This window comes from Sus scrofa, chromosome 2, assembly GCF_000003025.6.
Source record: "Sus scrofa isolate TJ Tabasco breed Duroc chromosome 2, Sscrofa11.1, whole genome shotgun sequence".
Lineage (NCBI taxonomy): Eukaryota > Metazoa > Chordata > Mammalia > Artiodactyla > Suidae > Sus > Sus scrofa.
The window spans coordinates 40,634,595-40,661,904 of NC_010444.4; the positions used below are offsets into that span (position 1 = coordinate 40,634,595).

At 39.3% G+C, this 27,310-nt stretch overlaps 1 protein-coding gene across 4 annotated transcripts in view; it reads left to right on the forward strand.

Moving 5' to 3' along the window:
• Nucleotides 1–27,310, forward strand: part of UEVLD (UEV and lactate/malate dehyrogenase domains) — a 54,616-nt gene that overhangs the window by 17,509 nt on the left and 9,797 nt on the right. For 3 of the 4 annotated variants that reach the window (XM_013994493.2, XM_021083262.1, XM_021083261.1), the window contains 5 exons: nt 6,182–6,317; nt 7,632–7,750; nt 9,635–9,737; nt 17,847–18,017; nt 19,092–19,265. In XM_013994493.2, coding sequence (XP_013849947.2) covers nt 6,182–6,317; nt 7,632–7,750; nt 9,635–9,737; nt 17,847–18,017; nt 19,092–19,265 — 703 coding nt within the window. The remainder of the gene's footprint in view (nt 1–6,181; nt 6,318–7,631; nt 7,751–9,634; nt 9,738–17,846; nt 18,018–19,091; nt 19,266–27,310) is intronic. The other variant, XR_002341551.1, reaches the window with a different exon arrangement.

Below are 27,310 nucleotides of genomic sequence, written 5' to 3' on the forward strand. Positions count from 1 at the left end.
TTGGGCGTATGGAAGTTCCCAGGCTAGGGGTCGAATTAGAGCTATAGCTGTTGGCCTACACTACAGCCATAGCAACATGGAATCCAAGCCATGTCTGTGACCTACACCACAGCTGATGGCAATGTCGGATCCTTAACCCACCGAGCAAGGCCAGGGATCGAACCTTCATCCTCATGGATACTAGTCAGATTTGTTTCTGCCTAGCCATGATGGAAACTCCCTGTAAATGTTTGTGTATATCTTCTTTTTTTTTTTTTCTTTTTGTCTTTTTGTCTTTTTAGGGCTGCATCTGCAGCACATGGAGGTTCCCAGGGTAGGAGTCTAATTGGAGCTACAGCTGTCAGCCTACGCCACAGCCACAGCAACGCCCAATCTGAGCTGCATCTGCGACCTACACCACAGCTCATGGCAACACCGGATCCTTAACCTACTGAGCGAGGCCAGGGATCGAACCCAAAACCTCATGATTCCTAGTCAGATTCGTTTCTGCTGTGCCACGATGGGAACCCCATGTTTGCGTATATCTTATAAATCTTGAATTATTTCCTAATGATAAATTTCTAGGAATGAAATTATTTAATCAAAATTTAAAAATGTTTTGAAGGCTATTCTTTTTTTGTAAAAATTGCCAGAGTCCAGCTCCAGCAGCCAGGGTGTTCCTGTGGGGATGGACGGTGTTGGCGAATGCACACAGAGACAGCGTCTTTGTCTCTTTTTCAGAGTGCTGGACAGCTCGAATTTTATTGGCATAGGTAACAGTTTATATAGACAGCTTAATTGTAACTTACATAACAGTGCTTAGATCATATTTTTGAAGATTAAACTTTTAGATTTTATCCCTTGATTACACAGTACAGTAGATATACATTGTGTTCTAAAAATTTTAATTAAAACTAGCAGATACAATACGTCATGTAAAACTATAATGAGTACAAAATATCATGTGGAAAAAAACATTATGTGAAAATAAGGCGATTTGGTACAAAACGTTTTGTGATTACTTTTAGCAAGCACCACCCGTTACTGTTTTAAGCTAATCTTTAACAGCTAGAAAGGTCACAAGCACAAGAATTTGACATGTACAAAAATTCATTTTTTAGATTAAAGCTTGGGGTACTAACTTCAAAGCGTTATGGTCAGGGGACAGTATGAGAAAATATTTTTTATATCAAAGCAACTTAATTTCCTAAAACTTAAAAGCCTTCTACAAGATTTATTAAAAGAAAGATTATTATTATATTTTTTTCATTATGAATAATGCATGTCTAACCTATTGTACATTCCACAATTACCTAACTCTGAGACCTATTTTTACTTGTAACAAACCAATGAATACTTTATTTTTTAACTAAATTAGATTTGAATGGGGGAATTCCACCAAGGTGAAACCCTTATTTGTTATTGTTCCAATCATATTATTGTTCCAATTTTATTGAGTCACAAATCAATATAGGAAAATAACAAGGAGTAACAAACAAATAACAGGAAAGACTGAATAATAGGTAAATAACGGGAAAGACTGAATTTTCCAAGAAGCGATTTCCATTCTTGCACTGTTGTGCAAAGCCTTCATTTTGTTATTGTTGCCGTTGTTGTTGTTGTCGGGTTAGCAGGTGAGCCTCATTGTTTTTAGAACTTGCTCTCAGAACTGTGTCAGCGGGTAGGCTGCTTTCCTCGGTTAGGAACCCGCCCTCGGAGCTGTGCCCTCAGGCCAGTTCCCTTCCTCGGCCTCCTGCGTCTCCTCGGCTCCCTGCAAAAAATGATTTTTATTTTTTTTTCCATTTTAGCTTGAAGGCTATTCTTATATATTCCCAAATTAGCCTCCAAGAGGTAGACAAAATGTTACCATTCTGCCATCAATAAAAATCAGTGTGGGAGTGTACTTGTGTTATAACACTCTTACACTAACAGAAAGTGTTATTTTTAAACAAAACAAATCTTTGACCGGAGTTCCCGTCATGGCTCAGTGGTTAACAAATCCAACTAGGAATGATGAGGTTGCAGGTTCGATCCCTGGCCTTGCTCAGTTGGTTAAGGATCCGGCATTGCCGTGAGCTGTGGTGTGGGTCGCAGATGCGGCTCGGATCCTGCGTTGCTGTGGCTCTGGCGTAGGCCGGAGGCCTCAGCTCCGATTCGACCCCTAGCCTGGGAACCACCATATGCCGCGGGAGTGGCCCAGAAATGGCAAAAGGACAAAAAAAAAAAAAAAAGAAAAAAAAACAACTTTAATTATCTCTATGGCTCATTAACTTAGGAGGATGTAGAATATGCTCTCATTTTTGTAATTAAAATTTTGGAGTGTTCTCTTGTGGCTCAATTGGTTAAAGATTCATTGTTGTCAATGCAGCGGCTTGGGTCACTGCTGTGGTGCAAGTTTGATCTCTGGCCTGGGATTTTCCACATGTCGCAGATGCAGCCAAAGAAAACATTTTATGTAGGGATAATTTATAATATATTTGCACATACCTGGAAAGTTGCAGGACAGGAGGACAGGGGTGTATCCAAAGAGTGAGGCTGAAGTAAAGGATGGTATTAGGCTTATCACTACTTATTTATATTTATCTTATAAAAATATGCACAATTGTGGACACATTTCATTTTGTTTTATGGTTTTTTTAAGTTTTTCATAAACATAAAACTTTTAAAAAGAAGAAAAAAGAAATAGAAAAAGAAAAGATGCCCAGCAAATTATCAGTAGTGGAGTTTAGGTGGGGAAATATTGACCTTTATTTATTTTTGATCTTTACTTTATGAACTTGAACATTATTTGCATTACTTTGTAATTTAAATAGTAAGATTGCCAGTTAAATGTGGTAAAAGGGCATGATAAAAATTTGTCATTTGGATGGACGAAAATGATCTCTCAATCTCAATGTTTAATTCTTTGGTTATTTGAGAATTTTTTTTTAATATTGCATGGTTTTATTTATTTATTTTATGATTTTTATTTTTTCCATTATACTTGGTTTATGGTTATTTGATAAATTGAAATGTTTTTCATATATTTATTCATCATATAAATATCCTTTTTGAATTATTTATCTCTATCTATTTTTATTCCCTTAAAAAAAAGAACTGTCTTGGAGATCCCTGGTAGCCTAGTGGGTAAGGATCTGGCCTTGTCACTGCTGTGGCTCCAGTCACTGCTGTGGCATGGGCTTGTTTTGTGGCCTGGGAACTTCTGTACACCACAGGTACAGCAAAAAAAAAACCCCAAACTTATCCTTTAATAATATTTTTACATCTGTGCCCTGTTGTGGGAATTTGTCTTTTCTGTTCCCTCTGTCTGGTTTTCTTTGGCCTCTCTTTTTATAGTTTTGTTTGTTTAATAAATACTCAGAGATAGTCCTGTAATCTAATTGACTTAGTTCAGACAGTACTGATTTCATTTTACTATTCTGAACCTCTTTATTGTAAGGTAAAACTAGTCTTAAGAAGACATTACATTATTTAAATGGCTCTAATTAAAAGTATTACATTCAGGAGTTCCTGTTGTAGCTTAGCAGTAATGAACACGACTAGTATCCATGAGGACACAGGTTCAATCCCTGGCCTTGCTCAGTGGGTTAAGGATCCACCATTGCCATGAGCTGTGGTGTAGGTCACAAACATGGCTCATATCCTGTGTTGCTGTGGCTGTGATGTAGGCCAGCAGTTGCAGCTCTCATTCAGCCCCTAGCCTGGGAACTTCCATATGCTGCTGGTGTAGCCCTAAAAAGACAAAAAAATGTACTACATTCAATGTGCAGAGGTGGGAAGGGTAAATTAGAGGTTTGGAATTAACAGATACATACAACTATATATAAAATAAACAAGAAGGCCTACTATATACCACAGGACACTGTATTCAATATCTTGTAATAACCTATAATGCAAAAAAATCTGATATATATTTTTTTGGCCACGTCCGCCAGCATGCAGAAGTTCCCGGGCCAGGGATGGAACCCACACCACATCACTGACCTGAGCCACAGCAGTGACAACACCAGATCCTTAACCTGCTGAGCTACCAGGGAACTCCAAGTAAGTATGTGTGTGTGTGTGTGTGTGTGTATATATATATATATGTATATATATACACAGTTTGTCATGCACCTGAAACCAGCAACTCCCAAGTATATATGCATATATATATACACACACACACACAGACACACAAACACACATGTGTACATTTGTCATGCACCTGAAACTAGCACACCATTGTTAATCAACTCTACTTCAATTGGAAAAAAAAAGTGTGATATGATTTTTTGAGAAAGTACTACATTAAGTTCCACATGCAGGATTTCCTGTTGTGGCATGGTGGAAACAAATCTGACCAGTATCTATGAGGACGTGGGTTCCATCCCTGGCCTCACTCAGTGGGTCTGGGATCTGGCATTGTCATGAGCTGTGGTGTAGGTCACAGATGTGGCTTGAATCTGACATTGCTGTGACTGTGGCATAGTCCACAGCTGTAGCTCTCATTCGACCTGTAGCCTGGGAACTTCCATATGCTGTTGGTGGGTCCCTAAAAATAACGCGTTTTAGAGCTAGAAGGAATCTAGAGGTCGTCTAGGCTGAAGATTGCAGACGTTTTCCCTACGAGATTCAGTGTGCCGCTTTAGGCCTACAGAATTTTGTTTGAACAGCACAGTGGTTTTGTTTTTTGCTCTTAATATAAATTCGAATGACTATACATGTTTTCTTTCCAATTTGGCTCAATAACTGTCTCCTCAATTTTCTTACACTTGAAAACTTTGTATATTATGTTTTCTGTTTGGTCTTCAAAGGCATTTGAGTTTTGGTTTTTATTTTTGGCTGCATGTGCAGCATGCAGAAGTTCCTGGGCCAGGGAGCAAACCCATACCACAGCAGTAACCTAAGCTGCTGCAGTGGCAATGCTAGATCCTTAACCTGCTGTGCCATAGGGAAACTCCTGGCCTCATCCTCTTAATTTATAAAGAGTGAAGAAACCCAGACTCTGAGAAATTAAGCAATTTAAAACGAGCAAGGCATTAAACATTGCTAATAGTAATAATAGGCATATATTTTATACTCACAACATATCATTTGTACCTATTAGCTCATTTGTATCTCATGTTTGTTAGGATTTATTATTCACATTATATTGCTAATAGTACTGAAGCTCAGGATAAGTGCATTTTACTAAGGTTGCTTAACTAGTTCAATTAAAAGAAACAATACTGGATTCGATAAATATTTTATCAGTATTTATTTTCTGATTTGATAGTGGTTATATAGGAGAATGTTTTGTTTTATTTTAGGAAATAAATGCTAAAGTAGGGGTGAAGGGTATCATATCTGCAGTTTGCTCTCAGTTGGTTCAGAAAGTAGAGGAAGAGAGACTTATGAAAGCAAATGTGATAAAATGTTAACATTTAATGATCTGAGTAAATAGTGTATGGAAAATCTTTGTACTGTTTTTTGCAGCTTTTCTCTAAGTCTGCTGTTATTTCAAAATAAAAACTTTAAAAAGGCAGATAAACAGGACTATTCCCAAATATAGGTACTCTGCTAGTAAGCACATTATGATGCAATTTTTCACTTTTTGGAAATGTGGTTATAATGTTTCTCCCCCTTTTTTGCTGTACCCTTGGCATGTGAAAGTTCTTGGGCCAGGGATTGAACCTGCACCACAGCAGTGACCTGAGCTGCAACAGTGACAATGCAGGATCCTTCACTGGCTGAGCCACCAGGGAACTCCACCTCTTTATTCTTCAGTTAGAAGAATTAGGTAACTTTTCACTCAAAAGTATTAAAACAGTTGTGGCTCAGTGGGTTATGAATCTGACTCGTATCCATGAGGATGCAGGTTGGATCCCTGGCCTTGCGCAGTGGGTTAAGGATCCTGCATTGCTGTAAGCTGTGGTGTAGGTCACAAACGTGGCTTGGATCCTGAATTGCTGTGGCTGTGGTGTAGGCCAGCAGCTACAGCTCCAATTCGACCCCTAGCCTGGGAACCTCCATGTGTTGCAGGTGCAGCCCTAAAAAGCAAAAAAATAAATAAATAAAACGTATTGAAACAGTTAAAATTATCACAATTTGTATGGTTGTTTTTGCAAAATGAGAGCATGATGCTATACTTCAGCTGACTCTGTATCAATGTGTAGTTTAACAAAATAGTATTCTTTAGCAAAATTTTTGCATAACCTTTCCCTTTGCGTGTATTCTGCAGCCTAAATCTGTTATTGTTGGATTAATTAAAGAAATGATTACCAAGTTTCAAGAGGAACTTCCCTTGTATTCTCTGTCATCATCTGATGAGGCACGGCAGGTCGACTTGCTAGCCTATATTGCAAAAATCACTGAAGGTTTGTATTTTTGTTACAGAGTTATAAGTTTATAACTTCTCACTAATATTCTCTACTCTCTGCTACTTCATTTCTATAAATAAATACCTGCTTGTATACCTACGTGTCTATGTTGAATCCCAAATTCCTGTACATTTATCATAGGGTATTACCATGTAATATCAATGAATATACTTTCTTAAAATGTAGATTATTTTTGTACTAGCAGATAAAATAATACATGTTTTGTTCAAAGACACTTGATATGTATTAATGATCTCCAACTTTTTTCATTATATGTTCATGTGGCTTCTCGCCTCATTCATTATATTGGACCAGGAAATCTTTGATTCTCATTGTTTCTCATTGGAGGTAAAGCAAAATACCCATGCTTGCAAAATTCAGGAAGTGTTAAACATTTTTTTGCATTGTAGAACAGAAAAGTAAGAATCATATGTTAGAATTCTCTTGTGGTGCAGTGGATTGAAGATCCAGTGTTGTCACTCTAGCTGCTTGGGTCACTGCTGTGGCATGGGTTTGATTCCTGGCCCAGGAGCTTCCATGTGTCGCAGGCATGGCTGGAAAAAAGAGAAGGAATCATAATGTTTTTTAGAAATATAGAAATCCTATTTATTTTATTTTTTTATTTTTTGCTTTTTAGGGCTGCACCCATGGCATACAGAGGTTCCTAGGCTAGGGGTTGAATCGGAGCTGCAACTGCTGGCCTGCACCACAACTACAGCAACGCAGGATCCGAGCCACATCTGTGACTTACACCACAGCTCATGGCAACACTGGATCCTTAACCCACTGAGCAAGGCCATGGATCGAACCCGCAACCTCATGGTTCCTAGTCGGATTCGTTTCTGCTGCGCCACAACAGGACTCCGGAAATCCTATTTTTTTTAAGAGTCTTATATAATATCTGTTAAATGTTTGGAAAGATATTTTCTTTTTTAAAGGTTAGCCTCTAGGAATTCCCTGGTGGCTTAGAGGTTAAGGACTCAACAGTTGTCACTGATGTGGCTCAGGTTACTGCTGTGCTCTGATTAAATCCCCGGCGCAGGAATTTCCACATGCCATTTGGCACAGCCAAAAAAATAAAATAAAATAAAATGAAATAAAAGGTAGCCTTTATTTAGTATAATATTTAATATGAGATTCCTGGTTTTTTTGCCTTCCATTTATTCAGCAGTATTTTTGAATGCCTGTTATTAAGTGCTCAGTGCCATGTTTTCTGTCCTAGTTATTGAAGTTTGGTATATATATTTTTTAAGATGCTAAAAAGATTTTTGACATTTTTAAATTCTCATGATAATCTGCTTCTCTTTTTAGGCGTCTCAGATATAAATTCAAAGAACTGGGCAAATCAAGAGAATAAAACAGTCAGTAAAATTACTGTGGTTGGAGGTGGAGAACTGGGAATTGCCTGCACACTAGCAATTGCAGCAAAGGTATGTAATAGTGGTTAGTGGTTATAAATACACCTGTCATATTGCTACACTTTTAGGCAGTTATAAATACACCTGTGGTTATAAATACACCTGTCATATTGCTACACTTTTAGGCATTTTCTGTTTAACACATAAGAAATAATGACTTCATTTTGTCATATGGGGAAAACCTCATTTTGCCTTAAAATATATTTAGTAAGTTGACAAAGACATAGCGGAAAGCTCTCATCAGTAATGTTGCTTCTTAATTAGTGGTTAGTCATGGAATAGGCTTTGAAAAAGTGGTCTGAACAATGGGCTCTCATCCTAATCCAAGGGAAACCTCAACTTGACATTCATCTGACTTAGTCACAAATTCTTTTGTGTTGTCTGACTCATGCCATTTTAATTAAACTCTTATTCAATATAAAGGTTAGTTTAGCTCTTTCTAAAATGAGCATTTTTTTAAAAAAAACCGTTGCCTTTTCTTATGTAATTACGCCACTTTCTTTTAGTTCTTGATTTGATATTTTATATTAGTTTGAGATTTGCCTATTTTTCCATCAGTCCTTTTTACTAGATCTTTTCTATATAAATTATTTCCAGAAACGCTTAAATCCCCCTCCAGAGAGATTCAGAAGACCCTGCAGGGCCCGGTATCTTGGTAACAGCATGTCTGATCATTTGAGGGATATAGCCCAGAATAGTTCTCCCTCTGTATATTTATTTGGAAGCTGGCATTTGTTTTTCTTTTCTATTAAAATTTTGTTTGCCATCAAAATTCTCCCTTTTCCATTTAAGAGTCACATGTATCTTGGAGATCGATTCTACTTCAGCACATAGCTAAATTGTACCCAGGGAGCTAGAAGGTTTTGAAACCTGGCTCTTCAGAATGATAATATGCTAACTTTTGGCATATTATAGTTTCATTTCCTCCACCCTCCATGGAGTGCATCTTCCATCTTAATTGGAATTTGAATTGTTTGCAGTTCTTTTGTTACTAGATAGACTGCTTCTATAAACATTGCCTTACAAGTTGCTTATTTTCTTGTCTGAATTTTTTTTTTAGGTGTACAGAATCTCAAAAATAGTACCAGTGAGTCAGAGGGCATGAATGGTTTTTATGGTACATATTGGTAGATTCTTCTTCAGAAAGGCAGAACTAATTTATGCTGCTAATAACTATGTGCACATCAACCTGGTTTTTGACATCCCTAACAAAACTGAGTTTTATCAATTTGTTTTTGGTTAGTATAGGAAGGCCCCTTAAAGTCATATTTCTTTAACTATAGAAGTCTCACTATCAGTGTTCTCTTTGTCTGTGAACTGTTTAGATGGAAGTTTTTTCGATTTTTCTTTTTCTTTCTTTCTTTTTTTTTTTTTGGTCTTTTGTCTTTTCTAGGGCCGCACCCACGGCATATGGAGGTTCCCAGGCTAGGGTTCGAATCGGAGCTGTTGCTGCCAACCTACACCACAGCTCACAGCAACACCAGATCCTTAGTCTGCTGAGTGAGGCCAGGGATCCAACCTGCAACCTCATGGTTCCTAGTCAGATTTGTTAACCTCTGAGCCACGACGGTAACTCCTCCATTTTTCTTTTTAAACAATAATATTTTGATACAAGATACAGTATTCAAATATGTAACAGTATTCAAGTAGTGATCAGTGTCCTTGTGGATACTAGTCACATTCCTTTCTGCTGAGCCATAATGGGAACTTGTAGAACCCAATTATAGTTAAGCCTAAAGGATCATGTTATTCAAGTGCTTATTTTCTGGCTTTTATGTCCCTTTTGTTGCTACTGAGTTACTTTTCTTTGTAAGAGAACACATAAGACCTATGTATTTGTTGACCATGTGGCCATGTTCAGTGTAATGCTGTTCTTTTTCTTATTGTACTGTACAGGGCATTGCAGACAGACTGGTCCTCCTAGACCTCTCAGAAGGGACTAAAGGAGGAATGATGGACCTCAACATCTTCAACCTGCCTAATGTGGAGATCAGCAAAGGTCTGGTTATTTTGCTTAAAAGATTTGTACCTTGTTTGCCCTTATATTTCAGTCCTAGAATTTTTTAGAGCAGTTTTTAGGTTCAGAATAATACTGTGCAGAAGGTACACAGATTTCTCATATACCCCCTGTCCCACACACATGCATAGCCTCTACATTGTCAATATCCCTTATCTGAGTAATGTAATTGATGAACCTACCTGGCCACATCATTATCATCCAGAGTCTATAGTTTACGTTAGGGTTCATTCTTGTCTTTTGTGTGTTTTATTGGTATGGATAAGTGAAACATGTATTACCATTATAGTATCAAACAGAGTAGTTTCACTGCCCTAAAAATTTTCTCTATGCTGCCTAGAGTCCTAGAATTTTAATGCTGAAAGCATCTTAAAGATTGCCTAGTCCAAGTCCCTCATTTTACCTATTGGAAAACTAGGGTTCATAGAAGTTGAAGAACTTATCTGAAGTCATACCAAGATTGCAACCAATTCTGTTAATCAGAGTCAGATAAGCAAATAACATTCAGATTAGTTGGAAGGACTTATTCTCAGTCTCTGACTTACACCTTAGTCTACATTTGTTTTCTCTCATTGCTTCCTTTTTCATAATATATTGGTTAAGAACACTGATTTTAGAGTTAGGGGTTTGCATACTAGCTCTGCCACATAAAGCTCTTACATTTGTCAAATTATATAATCTTTCAAAGTTCAGCTTTATTATCTGTGGAGTGGGAATGAATACCTACCTCTAGGTATATATCAAAGTGCTAAACTAAGATTATTTTTTTTTGGCTGTGGCATATGGAAGTTCCCAGGTCAGGGATTGAACCTGTGCCACAGCAGCGACCCAAGCACTTCAATGACACCACCAGATTCTTTTTTTTTTTTTTTTTTTTTTTGGTTTTTTTTTTTTGTCTTTTTTGTTGTTGTTGTTGTTATTGTTGCTATTTCTTGGGCCGCTCCCGCGGCATATGGAGGTTCCCAGGCTAGGGGTTGAATCGGAGCTGTAGCCACCGGCCTACGCCAGAGCCACAGCAACGCGGGATCCGAGCCGCGTCTGCAACCTACACCACAGGTCACGGCAACGCCGGATCGTTAACCCACTGAGCAAGGTAGGGACCGAACCCGCAACCTCATGGTTCCTAGTTGGATTCGTTAACCACTGCGCCACGACGGGAACTCCGATACCACCAGATTCTTAACCTACTCCACGACTAGAGAACTAAACCAAGATTTTTTAAAAAAATTTAATTCATATTGCTTTCACTAAAACTATATTGTTAAAATAGGTTTTAATTAAGAAGGAAAGGGGGGTTTGTATCATTAGTAAATAAAATTTAAAATGTTAAAAAAGTAATTTTTGTTTCACTTTTTTAATTTAAAAGATTTTCATATACTTAATAATGTACATAATATATATGTAGATAAATACCGTATTTGGGGATGTGGGATTAAAAATATGCATGCTTACATGCAGTCTAGTCAAATTCAGCCCCTGTTCCCTTTGTAGCAGAGGCTGGCCCAGATGACTGCCACAGCAAGCTCTGCAGCTCATGGGCCCTGGGTCCCCTGCCTGGGACATGGGGATAAGTTTGGCTGTGAACATGGTGCCCTTGGCCTGGGGTGTCTGAGGTGGGAGTGGAGGCAGGCCCTGCACAGATGGGGCCTGTGTTTAGTAAGCTCAGGCCCAGTTAAGAAAAAAAAAAAAAAGCATGATCAAAACAATTGGAAGACCATGAAACTAGAAAATGGTTAGTCTTCCAAAACTAGCTTATAGCTAGAGTTACATTGTAATATGCTATAGTTGCTCAGCTTTCCTTTGCCTTTCCTAACTCAGGTCTTCTATATTCTTGACCATATTTTCCAAATAAATTATTGAGGCTTATGGTTTCATGAGCCTGAATGTGCTAAGAACCACAATGGATCAGAAAAGTTGAAGTTATACCCTCTAGTTTCTAAAAATTAAGGGTAATAGTTCTAGCAAGCTTTTGGATCCCTGCAGATACAATTGATTTATTTTCCTTCTCTGGAAAGAGTATAATAGTTGCTTTAATGATCCTTTTTTAGGCCTTGCATAGAGGATCCCTTGGGGAGGTGGATATTCTCTTGTGCCTGTCATTTCCAGGCACTGAAGTTCTTAAGGGACTTCTTAACTCTTGCAACTTCACACCAGGAGACTGTTAGTACATGGACCCAAGAGGCAATGAGGCCTTTTAGGACCTGAAGAAATTGTATCTTCTTCTGTGTGGCATTAACCATCGCTAACTATTGTTTCAGATAATTGAAAGAGTAGGATTCTTGGAGTAGATATATATGGTAAGGTGCTTGCCACCAAATAAAGAGTTTTGAATAAATGAGCACTATTTATTATTTGGGGCAACTTTCTTGTTCCCCTTGTTAATTTTGGTTGCACATTCCTGATAATACCTAATTTCATTACTGTTACATGAGGTAATCTAAACTAATATCGCTCTCTCTCTTTTTTTTTTTTTTTTTTTTTTTTGGTCTTTTTACCTTTTTGCCTCTTCTAGGGCCGCACCCGCTGCATATGGAGGTTCCCAGGCTAGGGGTCTAATCTAGGGGTCTAATTGGAGCCAGCCTACGCCAGAGCCACAGCAATGCGGGATCCGAGCCTCGGCTTCGACCTACACTACAGCTCACAGCAACGCCGGATCCTTAATCCACTGAGTGAGGCCAGGGATCAAACACGCAACCTCATGGTTCCTAGTCGGATTCATTAACCACTGAGCCATGATGGGAGCTCCTAAACTAACATCTTTAAGTATGTTCTGTGATGTGGAGAAGTGCATTAATAATTTTTTTTTTTTTTGCTTTTTTTTGGGGGCCACATCAGAGGCATATGGAGGTTCCCAGGTGAGGAGGTGAATCAGAGGTATAGCTGCCGGCCTATGCCACAGCCATAGTAACGCAGGATCCCAGCCGTGTCTTCGACCTATACCACAGCTCATCGCAGCACCAGATCCTTAACCCACTGAGAGAGGCCAGGGATCAGACCTGAAACGTTATGGTTCCTAGTCAGATTGTTTTCCACTGTGCCATGACGGGAACTCCTGCATTAATTTGGGAAATTAAGCTCACTTGGAAATTTTAGTTAGGTCCCATCATAATAGGCATTTTTATTATTTATTTATTTATTTTTAATTTTTTTATTGTTGTCTTTCTGTCTTTTCTAGGGCTGCATCCGCGGTATATGGAGGTTCCCAGGCTAGGGGTCTAATCGGAGCTGTAGCTGCCAGCCTACTCCAGAGCCACAGCAATGCTGGATCCGAGCTGCGTCTGCAGCCTACACCACAGCTCATGGCAACGCCGGGTCCTTAACCCACTGAGCGAGGCCAGGGATCGAACCAGCAACCTCATGGTTCCTAGTCGGATTCGTTACCCACTGTGCCATGCCGAGGTCTCCATATTAGGCATTTTTAATTGCAACTGACTGATCATCCTAGAGTTGTACTTTGCTTCATTTGGATTTTTAAAAATAGCTACTAAAATACTTTGGGAAGGGATATACATATGCACATATGAGCCTGCAAATGTACATACTATACCTACACAACAGTGTGTTCATAGACTAAATCTGGAGAAATACAGAGAAATTGTTGAATAATTGCGTTGGGCAAACTGGTTCTGCACTTGTTTTTTGCACTTAATATTTTTATCTCTTTTTAAAAATTGTGCTAAAATACATGTAACATAAATTTACCGTTAGTGACATTAGCGCATTCACAAAGTTGTGCATCTGTCACCACTATCTAGTTCCAGAACTTTTTCATCACCCCTAAAGGAAGCCCTGTACACATTTCAGTCACTCTGCATTTTCCCCTCTCCCCAGGCCAGTCACTAACCTGCTCTGTGGATTTGCCTTTTCTGGATATTTCACATAAATGGAATCATAACAATATGTAGCTTTTTGTGTCTGGCTTCTTTTATTTGGCATTTCTTTTATTTATCTGTATTGTAGCATGTTTCAGTATATAACTTCTTTTTGTGGCTGAATAATGTTCTGTGATATGGATATGCTACAATTTATCTGTTTATCAGTTGATGTACATTTGGGTTGTATTTTTTTGCTATTGTAAGTAGTGCTGCTGTGAACATTTATGTACAAATTTTTGTTTGAACACCTTTTTAGTTCTTTTAGGTATGTGCCCACAAGTAGAATTACTAGGTCATGTGGCAATTCTGTGTTTCAGTTATTAATAAATTTATAGTATCATTTTGAAGATCATTATTAACTAAATAACTCATTTTTTAACAGCTTCATAATATTCCATCATATAGACGTCTATCTCCTGTTGGTAGACATTTAGTTTTTAAAAAAAATTTTGTGATTACAAATAATGCTGCACAGAATATTGTAATGTTAAAAATCTTTGTGTACTTCACTACCTAGTAAGATAAAGTAGAATTACTGGGTCAGAAAGTATGTGTTTTTAAAATGTGTATTATTAAGCTGCAGAGTTTAAACTTTCACCAGCAATATATGAGTGTTCTGGTTTTCTTTCTCCTGATTACTTTTATTTTATATTAAACATAGCTAATGGAATAATTATCCTAGGAGTTCCCGTTGTGGTGCAGCAGAAACGAATCCGACTAGGAACCATGAGGTTGCAGTTCAATCCCTGGCCTTGCTCAGTGGGTTAAGGATCTGGCATTGCCATGAGCTATGGTGTAGGTTGCAGATGCAGCTCGGATCCGGATTGCTGTGGCTGTGGCGTAGACCAGCAGATGAATCAGATGTAGCTCTGATTCATCCCCTAGCCTGGGAACCTCCATGTGCCACAGGTGCAACCCTAAAAAGCACACAAAAAAATAATTATCCTATAATATATTATTTTGATCATATCATTTCCTGGCTGAAGACACTACTATGTTGGTCTCTCATCCTGTAATAATAATAGATGCCATTTTCTTTCAGGGAATCAGTAATATGTGCCAGATAACTTATATATATTCACACTCCATTACTTCTCTTTATAGATAGCTCAGAGAGATTATGACTTTGGTCACACAATAAGTGGCTGAGCTAGTGTTTCAAACACACCTGTTACGAATTTCTTATGATTCAATCCAGAAATACTCTCTGCATATACAAGCATAAATGTGTGTGTGTGTGTGTGTAGGTATGTGTATGTATGTGCCTGGAGAAAAAAGTGTTCAGTAGTTGCAAATTAAAAACCAAATTGTTGTTGACACATGGAACAAAGTAAAGTTTGCTCAATAGCCACTGGTTCTTAAAAAACTGGCCTATTGATTGATCACTTATGTAAGAATTACCTGTGGTGATTTTTTTTTTTTTTTTTTTTTTTTCCTTTTTCATCCTCCCCGAGGCGCATGAAGTTCCCTGGCCACAGGTCAGATCCGAACTGCAGCTGTGACCTAAGCTGCAGCAGTGGCAATGCCAGATCCTTAACCCACTGTGCTGGGCCAGGAATCAAACCTACATCCCAGCGCTCCCAAGATGCTGCTGATCCCCTTGCGCCACAGCAGGAACTCTACCTGTGTGCTTTTTTTTTTTTTTTTTTTTTTTTTTTGTCTTTTTGTCTTTTTTGTTGTTGTTGTTGTTTTTTGAACTTACTGAAACCTGGTCACTTATTTATAAATATTATTGAGGGTGGGGGCTTTTCAGTCATTCAAAGTAGAGGAAGATAAAAGAGGAGAAGGAAAATGATCCTGGGGAGTTCCCGTCGTGGCGCAGTGGTTAACGAATCCGACTAGGAACCATGAGGTTGCGGGTTCGGTCCCTGCCCTTGCTCAGTGGGTTAACGATCCGGCGTTGCCATGAGCTGTGGTGTAGGTTGCAGACGCGGCTCGGATCCCGAGTTGCTGTGGCTCTGGCGTAGGCCGGTGGCTATAGCTCCGATTCGACCCCTAGCCTGGGAACCTCCATATGCCGCAGGAGCGGCCCAAGAAATAGCAAAAAGACAAAAATAAATAAATAAATAAATAATAAATAAAAATAAGATCCCAGAAGTAATAAATTTGAAAAAAAAGAAAATGATCCTGGCAAGATAGGTTGGGGCCCAATTCAACTGTTCACAGATACTTAATAATACAGACAAGCTACCTAATCCTTCCAGATATCAATTTCCTCCACTTGATGGGGTATAGGACAAAGTTTCTAAGTATAGCATAGTGTTTAGCAGCACTTTAAAGCCAAACTGCCTGCGCTTTAATTCTGGCTCTGCTACTTACTAGCTTTATGACTTTGAGCACGTTACTTCTGTGAGCCTCAGATTCCTCATCTGTAAAATGGGGATGATTTTGACCCCAGAGTGTACTGTTGATTTGATGAAGTGAGGAAATACATGTCAAGCTCTTAGAAGAGTGCCTGGCACATAGAAATGTTGTGTAAGTGTTAATTATATACCTTTCAGTTCTACTGTCTTCCAGTGCTTGAGGTTTTGACTCATCACCAGGTATCTACTCTGAGCACTAGGATGTGGGAATTACTTAAGAGGACTCATGAAGAACCATAATTAAAAGCCAGGGCTTCATTTTTTGGATCTACCTCCACAGTTGTGTCAGATTATGAACTAAAATTGGATAATACATTTCCCAGTAGACACATTGCACAAGTGTTTTCTCCTGCAGCTTGTTTAGAAAAATGACTTTGGAGGCTTAATTAAGACTGTAAACCCTGGAATCTACTCATTGTCTCCCTGGGATGCTAATAATCATTTACACATATTGACTGAATTGATACTCTAGTTACTTTTTTATTTTTATTTCTGATGTTGATAATGTCTGACCACTGTCTTGGCATAGACTTACTGTAAAACACAGTGTAATAGGAGTTCCCGTCGTGGCGCAGTGGTTAATGAATCCGACTAGGAACCATGAGGTTGCGGGTTCGGTCCCTGCCCCTGCTCAGTGGGTTAACGATCCGGCGTTGCCGTGAGCTGTGGTGTAGGTTGCAGATGCGGCTCGGATCCCGCGTTGCTGTGGCTCTGGCGTAGGCCGGCGACTATAGCTCGGACTCGACCCCTAGCCTGGGAACCTCCATATGCCGCGGGAGTGGCCCAAAGAAATAGCAAAAAAAGACAAAAAAAAAAAAAAAAAAAAAAAAAAAAAAACAGTGTAATAGAGAGTAATGAAGTTGTAAAATAGCATGAGCATGCTTGAGGACCAGAGGCACAAACTCTGGAAAACAGCTTTTTGCTAAGTCAAAACAACCGCTAACGTGCAAGTCATTAGAAGACCCTAAAACCAAGACACTGGGCTTCAGTGTAAGAAAAAGTCAGTAAAAAATGAGCCAAGATGTTTTCTTGATTCAAAGTTTTTCAAATAATTTTTTCCTCTTTGGAGTAGAATCCTTAGTGAATAAAACATATACAAACAGCACCATGCTGCTTCCAGAGGTCAAAGTAAGCGGTATGAAGCGGTGCCTGCCAGCCACCCTTCCACGTAGTCCCACTCCTTCCATGTGGCCTCTGGGTCATTTTCAAGGAACTCTAGGACTCCTAAACTCAGAGTTTAAAAATCAATGATGTAATTGATTATAGGTGTATTCTGCCTATAGCATATTATTTCTTTTTCCCAAGAAAATTCTGAATTACCTAAAAACCTAATTCCTTGTTTGTAGAGTCTGGATCCTGTAATTTATTTATTTATTAAATTTTTTTGTCTTTTTTTGCTTTTTAGGGCCACACCTGCAGCACATGGAGGTTCCCAGGCTAGGGGTCTAATCGGAGCTGTCGGCCTATGCCACAGCCGGGCCAGATCCAAGCCACATCTGCGACCTACACCACAGCTCACGGCAATGCCAGATCTTTAACCCACTGAGCAAGGGCAGGGATGGAACCCGCAACCTCGTGGTTCCTAGTTGGGTTGTTTCCGCTGCGCCATGCGGGAACTCCCTGTAATTTATTTTATTGTTCTCTTTCCTCTTCCGGGATATACTCCTGTTTTTAATCCTCTTTCCGGAGGCAAACCTTGATGCTTTGTATACATCCTATGGAGATAGGATTGATCTAAAGACAGCTGTGCCTGAAAGCTTTCTAATTGTAGAAAAGTAAAACCTGATGATCATGAACAGGAACTTGGCTAACACCTTTATCCTGAGCTCAGACTGTTTCTTTTTATTCATTAGATTTATCTGCCTCTGCTCATTCCAAGGTGGTGATCTTCACAGTCAACTCTTTGGGTAGTTCTCAGTCCTACCTCGATGTGGTGCAGAGCAATGTGGATATGTTCAGAGCCCTCGTCCCTGCTCTGGGACATTACAGTCAACACGGTGTTCTGCTCGTTGCATCTCAGCCAGGTACAAGGTTTTATTTTAAGTTAATCTGGTCACGTAGTATATCAGTAGAAATGCCATTTCTGATGAAAGTCATAAAACAAAATTATAAAGGGACAGCTAGAGTAGTCAAATTGCTCTTAGAATGAACAATGTAGTATTTTAGTATTGTAGTATTTTCTGTCAACCAGTTACTTCTTCTGACTGGCATTAACTAGAAGGTTACAACTTACGACTTTTTTTTTATGTAATATTACCATTAGTATGTTCCAGGTTGTTAGCCATGCCTTTCTCAGGGAGAAAATGGTTAAACACCCAAGAAAAAGATGCAATAGCTTAGGAAGGATCTTTTGTTAACTCTGAAGTGTCATAAAATGTTAGCATGCCAAAGTATTTTTATCATTTTTATTTTAAGTTGTTTTGAAACTATTTTACTCAAGTGAAGAATTTTTTTCAAAGAATTAGGTGGTACTGGTGAACGAATTTTTTTAAATGTTCCTAGTATAGTAGTATGATATGCAGTTCACTTGTTTTTCTATGGTAATTGGTTGAAGGATGTTGGTCTCTAATTCCTGATATCCTTTTGCCATTTAAGGGAAAAATGGTTGTGTTTTTGTTAACTATTTTTGAAAAAATAGTGTTTTTGTTAACTACTGTACTGTATAGTGGTGGTATATTAATCAGTATTTTAATTTAAAGATAAAAATTCAGCTTAAGCTATGTAGAAAAGAGAACTTGATCAATAAAAAAAGTTATTTTCTGGTTTTCTGTACCCAGTTTTCATCTTTCTTGCTTAACTGCTCTTAGAAATATCTGTTTTCTGCTATAAACATTTATATTTAAAAACATCATTATGTAAAATCAAGCTGAAACCTGGTTACATGTTTTTAATTATTAAATAGAATTTAAAATATATTAAATTCATGTAATATATAATATAATTAAAAATATATTATGCTTCATAGTGCATTTAGGACCTAAGAAGAGTGTGTACAACTTCTAATCTACTTATTAAAATAATAAATATTTTGTTTAGGAACTTGGCTAGAAGTATACTTTGAAAAATATTTATATTTTCACCTTGTATATAATATTTAGTGGAAATCATGACCTATGTGACATGGAAACTGAGTGCCTTTCCTGCGAATCAAGTGATTGGAATTGGGTGCAATCTGGATTCACAGAGATTACAGTATATTATAACAAACATTTTGAAGGCACAGACTTCGGGAAAAGAAGTATGGGTTATTGGTGAGCAGGGAGAAGACAAAGGTGAGAAATACATTTTTATAAGTTATATTGATAACCTACATTGCCAGTGGGCAGGGTGTGCATGATGTGCACAATTCTGGGGACTCCGCAGTTGTGGAGTTTAGTTGGCTTTTGTTCCACATTTGAGCACCTTTTATATAACAGATCTGGTATTATGAGTAGACTCTACGAACATGTCATTCTAATTTTATTTACTTTTCTGTAAGTAAAAGGCGTTAAGGCCCCTTAGCCAAGTTTTATATTCCTTTTGCTTTTTCTTTTTAGAGCCACACCATTGGCATATGGAAGTTCCCAGGCTAGGGGTAGAATTGGAGCTGTAGTTGCTGGCCTGTACCACAGCTACAGCAATGCGGAATCTGAGCTGCGTCTGCGACCTACACCGCAGGTCATGGCAACGCTTAACCCACTGAGTAAAAGCAGAGATCAAACCCGAGTCCTCATGGATACTAGTCGGGTTCGTTACCATTGAGCCATGACGGGAACTCCAAGTTTTGTATTCTTATTTGTCTTTTTATATTTTGCATTTGAATTTCAGCATCTAGGATTAACTTAAAAGCATAATTTCCTAGGGAGCAACATTTAAATGAACCCTAAAGCATATACCAATCTCTTTACTCTCCCACTTTGCAATCCTGCTTACCTTTCCTAAGTTCATACCTTCTCCTAGGTACCTACCTACTGTCTGTTTCTCACCTTTTAAACAGAATTTTCACTCTTTGTTTACCCTCTGGCCTTTTTTTTACTAGCTACTTGTTTTGTGCTCTGTCCCTACCACAGAGAGCATTCAAAAAATCCAGTTCCCTTGATTTTGAATGTTCCTTTTCCTATCCCAAAAGAATGCTTTCCCTTTTTGACTCAAGAATATCTCTGCTCCTTTATTGTTTCTGTCATGCTATAAAGTCAGGTTGGGCAGGTAATGAAAGTTCTGTTTATCCTAAATTTGTTCATTTTTATTCATTTAAATTAGTATATGAATGTCTACTCACTACTGCACAAGATTTTAGTGTGATGTAAAAGAGTCACAGAGCATAGTCTCTTCCTTCAGTATACTTAAAAATTATTTTAGAGTGCAGCGGAAATGAATCTGACTGGGAACCATGAGGTTGCAGCTTCGATCCCTGACCTCGCTCAGTGTGGGTAAGGATCTGGTGTGGCTGTAGCTGTGGTGTAGGCCGGCAGCAACAGCTCCCATTAGACCCCTACCCTGGGAACCTCCATATGCCATGGATGTGGCCCTAAAAACACCAAAAAAAAAAAATTATTTTAGAGCAACAAGAAAAGTATTTACAAGATATTTTGGCTAACAATGAAAGTATAAGATACTATTTGATTAAGTGTCAAAATGAATATATTTTATTTTATTTTTTATTTTTTGTCTTTTTGCCTTTTCTAGGGCCACTCCCACAGCATATGGAGATTCCCAGGCTAGGGGTCTAATCGGAGCTGTAGCCACCAGCCTACACCAGAGCCACAGCAATGCGGGATCCAAGCTGCGTCTTTGACCTACACCACAGCTCATGGCAACACCGGATCCTTGACCCACTGAGCAAGGCCAGGGATTGAACCTGCAACCTCATGGTTCTAGTTGGATTCATTAACCACTGCGCCATGACGGAAACTCCAAAATGAATATATTTTAAGCTTACATTGCTTAGACACATTGCTTATAAGTGAGCGTTTAACATTGGTTCAGATGACTAGAGAAAATCCTATACAGGCCATCATTGAACCATACCTTGGAAAAATGAATAGGCTATGAATAGATAGCAGAGAATTGCAGGAATGGAAAATCAGGCAAAGGCACGCAATTAAGTATGGCATGTTCCTGGGATAAAAAATCTAGACTGGTTGTTGCTGAATTTCAACCAGGTAAGCTTGGTTGAAATCACATTTTGGAGATCCTTGAATACCTGACTGAAAAGTTGGAAAGTGATTCTCAGGCAGAGGGGAACTATATAAGGTATTTGAGCATGTGGGTGAAATGTTGAAAAGGTAATTTTGGGGAAATTAATCACTGCTTCCTCATTTGAAATATGTTTCTATCACTTTATTCAGCCCACAGGTACTGTGGGGTAGAACATAATGTAGAAAACTTCTTCGCCTGTGGGGAAGTGATTTAACTGGAGAACTAGAGAAAGATTATACACATTAAAAGTTAAATAGGAGTCCACAGGAGTTTCAACTGTGGCTTAGGGGTAACGAACCCAACTAGTATTCATGACGTTGTGGGTTCAGTCCATGGCCCTGCTCAGTGGGTTAAGGATCCAGCATTGCCACGAGCTGCGGTATAGGTCACAGTCTAGGCTCAGTTTGGCATTGCTGGGGCTGTGGTGTGGGTCCGATTAGACCTGTAGCCTAGGGACTTCCATAGTCACATGTATGAAATATACATCATTATCCACCTTGCCTTTTTTTTTTTTTTTGCCATTTCTTGGGCCGCTCCCGCGGCATATGGAGGTTCCCAGGCTAGGGGTCGAATCGGAACTGTAGCTGCCAGCCTACGCCAGAGCCACAGCAACGCAGGATCCGAGCCGCATCTGCAACCTACACCATAGCTCACGGCAACGCCAGATCGTTAACCCACTGAGCAAGGGCCAGGACCAAACCAGCAACCTCATGGTTCCTAGTTGGATTCGTTAACCACTGTGCCACGACGGGAACTCCCACCTTGCCTTTTTACTTACCAGTATGACTTGGGAATGGTTGCATAATAATACACAGACACACAATTCATTTTTTTTTTTTTTGTCTTTTTATGGCCGCACCCATGACTTATGGAGGTTCCCAGGCTAGGGGTTGAATTGGAGCTGCAGCTGCCGGCCTCCACCACAGCCACAGCAATTCGGGATCCGAGCCATGTCTGTGACCTGCACCACAGGTCACAGACATGGCTCACAGCGGCACTGGATCCTTAACCCACTGAGCTAGGCAGGGATCGAACCTGGGTCCCTCGTGAATATTAGTCAGATTCGTTTCCGCTGCACCACAACGGGAACTCCAAATTCATTGTTTTTAACTACCAAGATTTATTTAATTGTTCCTCCTATTAAGTTATAATTTTTGAATGATTAAGAACATTTCACAGTATGGTTGTATTAATATTTCAAATTCTAAAGAAAACATAATGGATGATGTGACTTGATAAATAAACCTAAGGCACTATGCTGACTGCTTTTGGAGCTACACAGATAAATAACCTGATTTAGTTCTTAGAAAGTTTAGAACCGTGTGTAGGAAATCACTATAATAAAAGGCAGTGTTGACTTGCTGTACGAGATGTACAGCAAGGGAAAAAGCACAAGGAAGGGAGCTCTGAAGTAGGAACTAGAAATAGATGTAGGTGCATATGAATTGGATCTATTAAATATAGTATTATGTAGTATTTGACATATAAAAATACATATATATGTATGTTTTAAAGCATAATAGTAGAACAAACATTCATGAATCCATTCTCAATTAAGAATATTACAAATACCATTGAAGCTACCTATGTACTCCCCAACTCATCTCTTTGTCTCCTATCTATATACTGCTCTCAGATCACTTTTAATTCTGTCTTCTCTTTTGTTTCAAACATAGTTACATCCATTGATAGGTATTCTTGCTTTGGTCTTGAAGCCAGAAATGGATTCGAGGCTCCCTCTGCTGGTTTCAAGTGTAGATACCACTTGGTTATAACTACCTAAGTGACACCACAGTAGTAGCAAATTTAAAATTATTTTTTATTGAGTGCCTAGTATGCATATTAAATGCTTTTTATATCATTTATTTATTTTTTATTACTCAAATGAATTGATCACATCTGTAGTGTGTATAATGATCATCACACTCCAATTCACAGGATTTCTATCCCACAACCCAAGTTCATTCCCCCCACCCCCCAAACTGTCTTCTCCGGAGTCCGTAAGTTTTTCAATGTCTGTGTGTCAGAATCTGTTCTGCAAAGAAGTTCAGTCTGTCCTTTTTTCAGATTCCACATGTCAGTGAAAGCATTTGGTGTTGGTGTCTCATTGTATGGCTCACTTCATTTAGCATGATAATTTCTGGGTCCATCCATGTTGCTAAAAATGCTGGTATTTCATTCATTTTAATGGCTGAGTAATATTCCATTGTGTATATGTACCACATCTTCTGGAACCACTCCTCTGTCGATGGACATTTAGGTTGTTTCCATTGTGGCTATTGAAAATAGTGCTGCAGTGAACATTGGAGTACATGTGTCTTTGCAAGTCATGGTTTTCTGGGGGTAGATGTCCAGGAGTGGGATTGCTGGATCAAATGGTAGTTGCATTTTTAGTTTTCGGAGGAATCTCCATACTGTTTTCCACAGTGGTTGCACCAATTTACAATCCCACCAACAGTGTACTAGTGTTCCTTTTTCTCTGCACCCTTTCCAGCACTTATTGTTTGTAGACTTTTGGATGATGGCCATTCTGACTGGTGTAAGGTGGTACCTCATCATGGTTTTGATTTGCATTTCTCTAATAATGAGTGATGTTGAACAACTTTTCATGTATTTTTTGGCCATCTGTATGTCTTCTTTGGAGAACTGTCTGTTTAGATCTTCTGCCTTTTTTTTTTTTTTTTTTGGTCTTTTTGGCTTTTCTGGGGCCACTCCTGTGGCATATGGAGGTTTCCAGGCTAGGGGTCAAATCGGAGCTGTAGCCACCGGCCTACGCCAGAGCCACAGCAACGCGGGATCCGAGCTGCATCTGCAACCTACAACACCACAATCTGCAACACCACAGTTCACGGCAATGCCAGATGCTTAACCCACTGCGCAAGGCCAGGGCCCGAGTCCGCAACCTCATGGTTCCTAGTCGGATTCGTTAACCACTACACCACAACGGGAACTCCTTCTGCCCATTTTTTGATGGGGTTATTTGTTTTTTTTTGGTATGGAGCTGCAGAAGGTGTTTATAAATTTTGGAGATTAATCCCTTGTCAGTTGATTCACTTGCAAAGATTTTCTCCCATTCTGTGGGTTGTCTTTTCGTTTTGTTTAGGGTTTCCTTTGCTGTGCAAAAACTTTTAAGTTTGATTATGTCCCACTTGTTTATTTTTGTTTTTGTTGTCAATACTCTTAAGAGGTGCATCTGAGAAGATGTTGCTGTCATTTATGTCAGAGAGTGTTTGGCCTATGTTTTCCTCTAAGAGTTTTATAGTTTCTGGTCTTATATCTAGGTCTTTAATCCATATATCATTTAAAATTTAAAATCACCCTATGAATGAGGTGGTGGTTTTCCAAATCAATAAATATATGAGCAAGCTTAAGACTCTGAGGTTAACAATTTGTCCAAGGGTACACATTTGCTAAGGGTAGAACTGAGATTTGAACCCTGGTCTGATTTCAAAGCTGTACTTTTTCTTGCTATCACTTAATTAGATAATTTATCTTAAGCATTTACTACAGTGTCTGGCAGAGTAAACATTCAGTAATTGGTAGCTCTTACTACATTGATCAAGATGGCAAGATGATGATGAACAAAAAATTTGCAAAGGGACATGGAAAACTATACTTTGAAATAAAGCAACATTAGGATTTAGAAACAGAGTTCTAAAAATAGCAGATATGTAAATAAAATTACTCTCTCTCTCTCTCTTTTTTTTTTGTCTTTTTGCCTTTTCTAGAGCCGATCCCGTGGCATACGGAGGTTCCCAGGCTAGGGGTCTAATCGGAGCTGTAGCTGCCAGCCTGCACCAGGGCCACAGCAACGCAGGATCTGAGCCACGTCTGCAACCTACACCACAGCTCACGGCAATGCTGGATCGTTAACCCACTGAACAAGGGCAGGGATCGAACCCGCAACCTCATGGTTCCTAGTCGGATTTGTTAACCACTGCTCCACGATGGGAACTCCTCTCTCTCTTTTTTTTTTTTTTTTTTGTTTTTGTTTTTGTTTTTGGCTGTGCCCACAGCATGTGGAAGTTCCCAGGCCAGGATTGAACCCACATCACAGCAGCAATCCAAGTAATGACAGTGCTAGATCCCTAACCCACTATGCTGCAAGGGAACTCCCAAATTACTCTATTTCAGTATTTCAGAGATTTTTGCAAATTACATCTTAGGGGAGGAATTACATGACATATCAGACCCTTTAGGATCTCAGGGAGTTCCTGTTGTGGCTCAGCTGGTTAAGGATCTAACTAGTATCCATGAGGATGCAGGTTTGATTCCTGGCCTCACTCGGTGGGTTAAGATCAGTGTTGCTGCAAGCTGAGGTTTAGGTTGCAGATACAGCTTGGGTCTGGTGTTGCTGTGGCTGTGGCATAGGCCAGCAGCTGCAGATCTGATTTCATCTGTATCCTGGGAACTTCCATATGCCATAGGTGTGGCCCTAAAAGTAAAAAAAAGAAAGAAAGAAAAAAAAAAAAGACTGGAGAAGACCCTTTAGGATCTCTTTCCTGCTTCCTTCCCCAGCTTCATCTTTTGTCATTCTGACCATCATTTTATGCTACTCAGGTGATCGATCAACTTGCAGCTTCCTGAATGGTTCATACACTCTAATGCCTCTTTGCCTTTGCACCTGATGCTCCTTTCTCTATTCATTCATTTGGTAACTCCTGCTTACCTTTCAAGACTGGGCTTGAGTGCTACCTCTCCCAGGAAGCCTTCTCTAGTTCTTCAGGTTATAAGTTCATGCCTCTATTGTAGCCATTATCACACTGTGCTATAAGTTGTGTATTTACTTGTCTCTTTACCCTACAAGGCTGTAAAATCCTTGAGTTTGGAATGGCCTCAGTAAATATGTTTTGAAATGAATGAATGATTCTCTAATACCACCTTGTAACCAAAGGTCATTCATATTATGCTCCACCAAATTGGTCAGTAGAACATATGCTCTGGAGCTGCAATTTTTAGCTGTGATATTGAAATCATAGGTAAACTGCAGATAATGCCTTCAAATGGTGTTTTAGAAATCCAAGGGCTGGACCTCAAAACAGAGTGTTAAAACATCTGTTTTGGGCATCAATCTTTCGTAAGGGCCAGGTGTGTTATATGTAATGGAAAAGAGGTATCCCATAGTCTTTTTTTGTTTGTTTGTCTTTTTGCCATTTCTTGGGCCGCTCCCGCGGCATATGGAGGTTCCCAGGCTAGGGGTCTAATCGAAATTGCAGCTGCCAGCCTACACCAGAGCCACAGCAACGCGGGATCCGAGCCGTGTCTGCACCTACACCACAGCTCACAGCAATGCCGGATCGTTAACCCACTGAGCAAGGCAGGGACTGAATCCGCAACCTCATGGTTCCTAGTCAGATTGGTTAGCCACTGCACCACAACAGGAACTCCCCATAGTCATTTTTTATTAAAGTTTTTGGGGCTAGAGGATTATTGTTCTTAAGGAGTTGAACCAGAAAGATTAGGATTGATTAGATGGAATATTTGAAAGGGATCCTGACTGGGATAAATATACATTTAGGACGTGTGAGGAGTTGGGTAGTAAATGAAAAAAAATAAGTCCATCTAAACTTGTATATGATATGGCTCATATAAGTCTGAAAGAAGAAAGAAGAAAGATAAAAAAATGAGATTATGTGTGTAATATATAATGGCTGTAGTAATCATAATTAAATTCCAGACTATTTTTGTCTTTTCTTTTTCTTTTTCTTTTTTTAGGGCTGCACCCATAAGGATATGGAAGTTCCCAGGCTAGGGATTGAATCAGAGCTGTAGCTTGCCCGCCTATACCGCAGCCACAGCAACGTGGGATCTGAGCCACATCTGTGACCTACAACACAGCTCACAGCAATGCTGGATCCTTAACCCACTTACTGAGGCCAGGGATTGAACTCTTGTCCTCATGGATACTGGTCGGGTTTGTTTCTGCTCAGCCACGGGAGGAACTACATCTTTTGTCTTTTTGTCTTTTTGCCTTTTCTAGGGCCGCTCCTGACGCATATGGAGGTCCCCAGGCTAGGGGTCTAATCAGAGCTCTAGCTGCCGGCCTACACCAGAGCCACAGCCACGCAGGATCTGAGCCGCTTCTTCGACCTACACCACAGCTCACAATGCCCAATCTTTAACCCACTGAGTGAGGCCA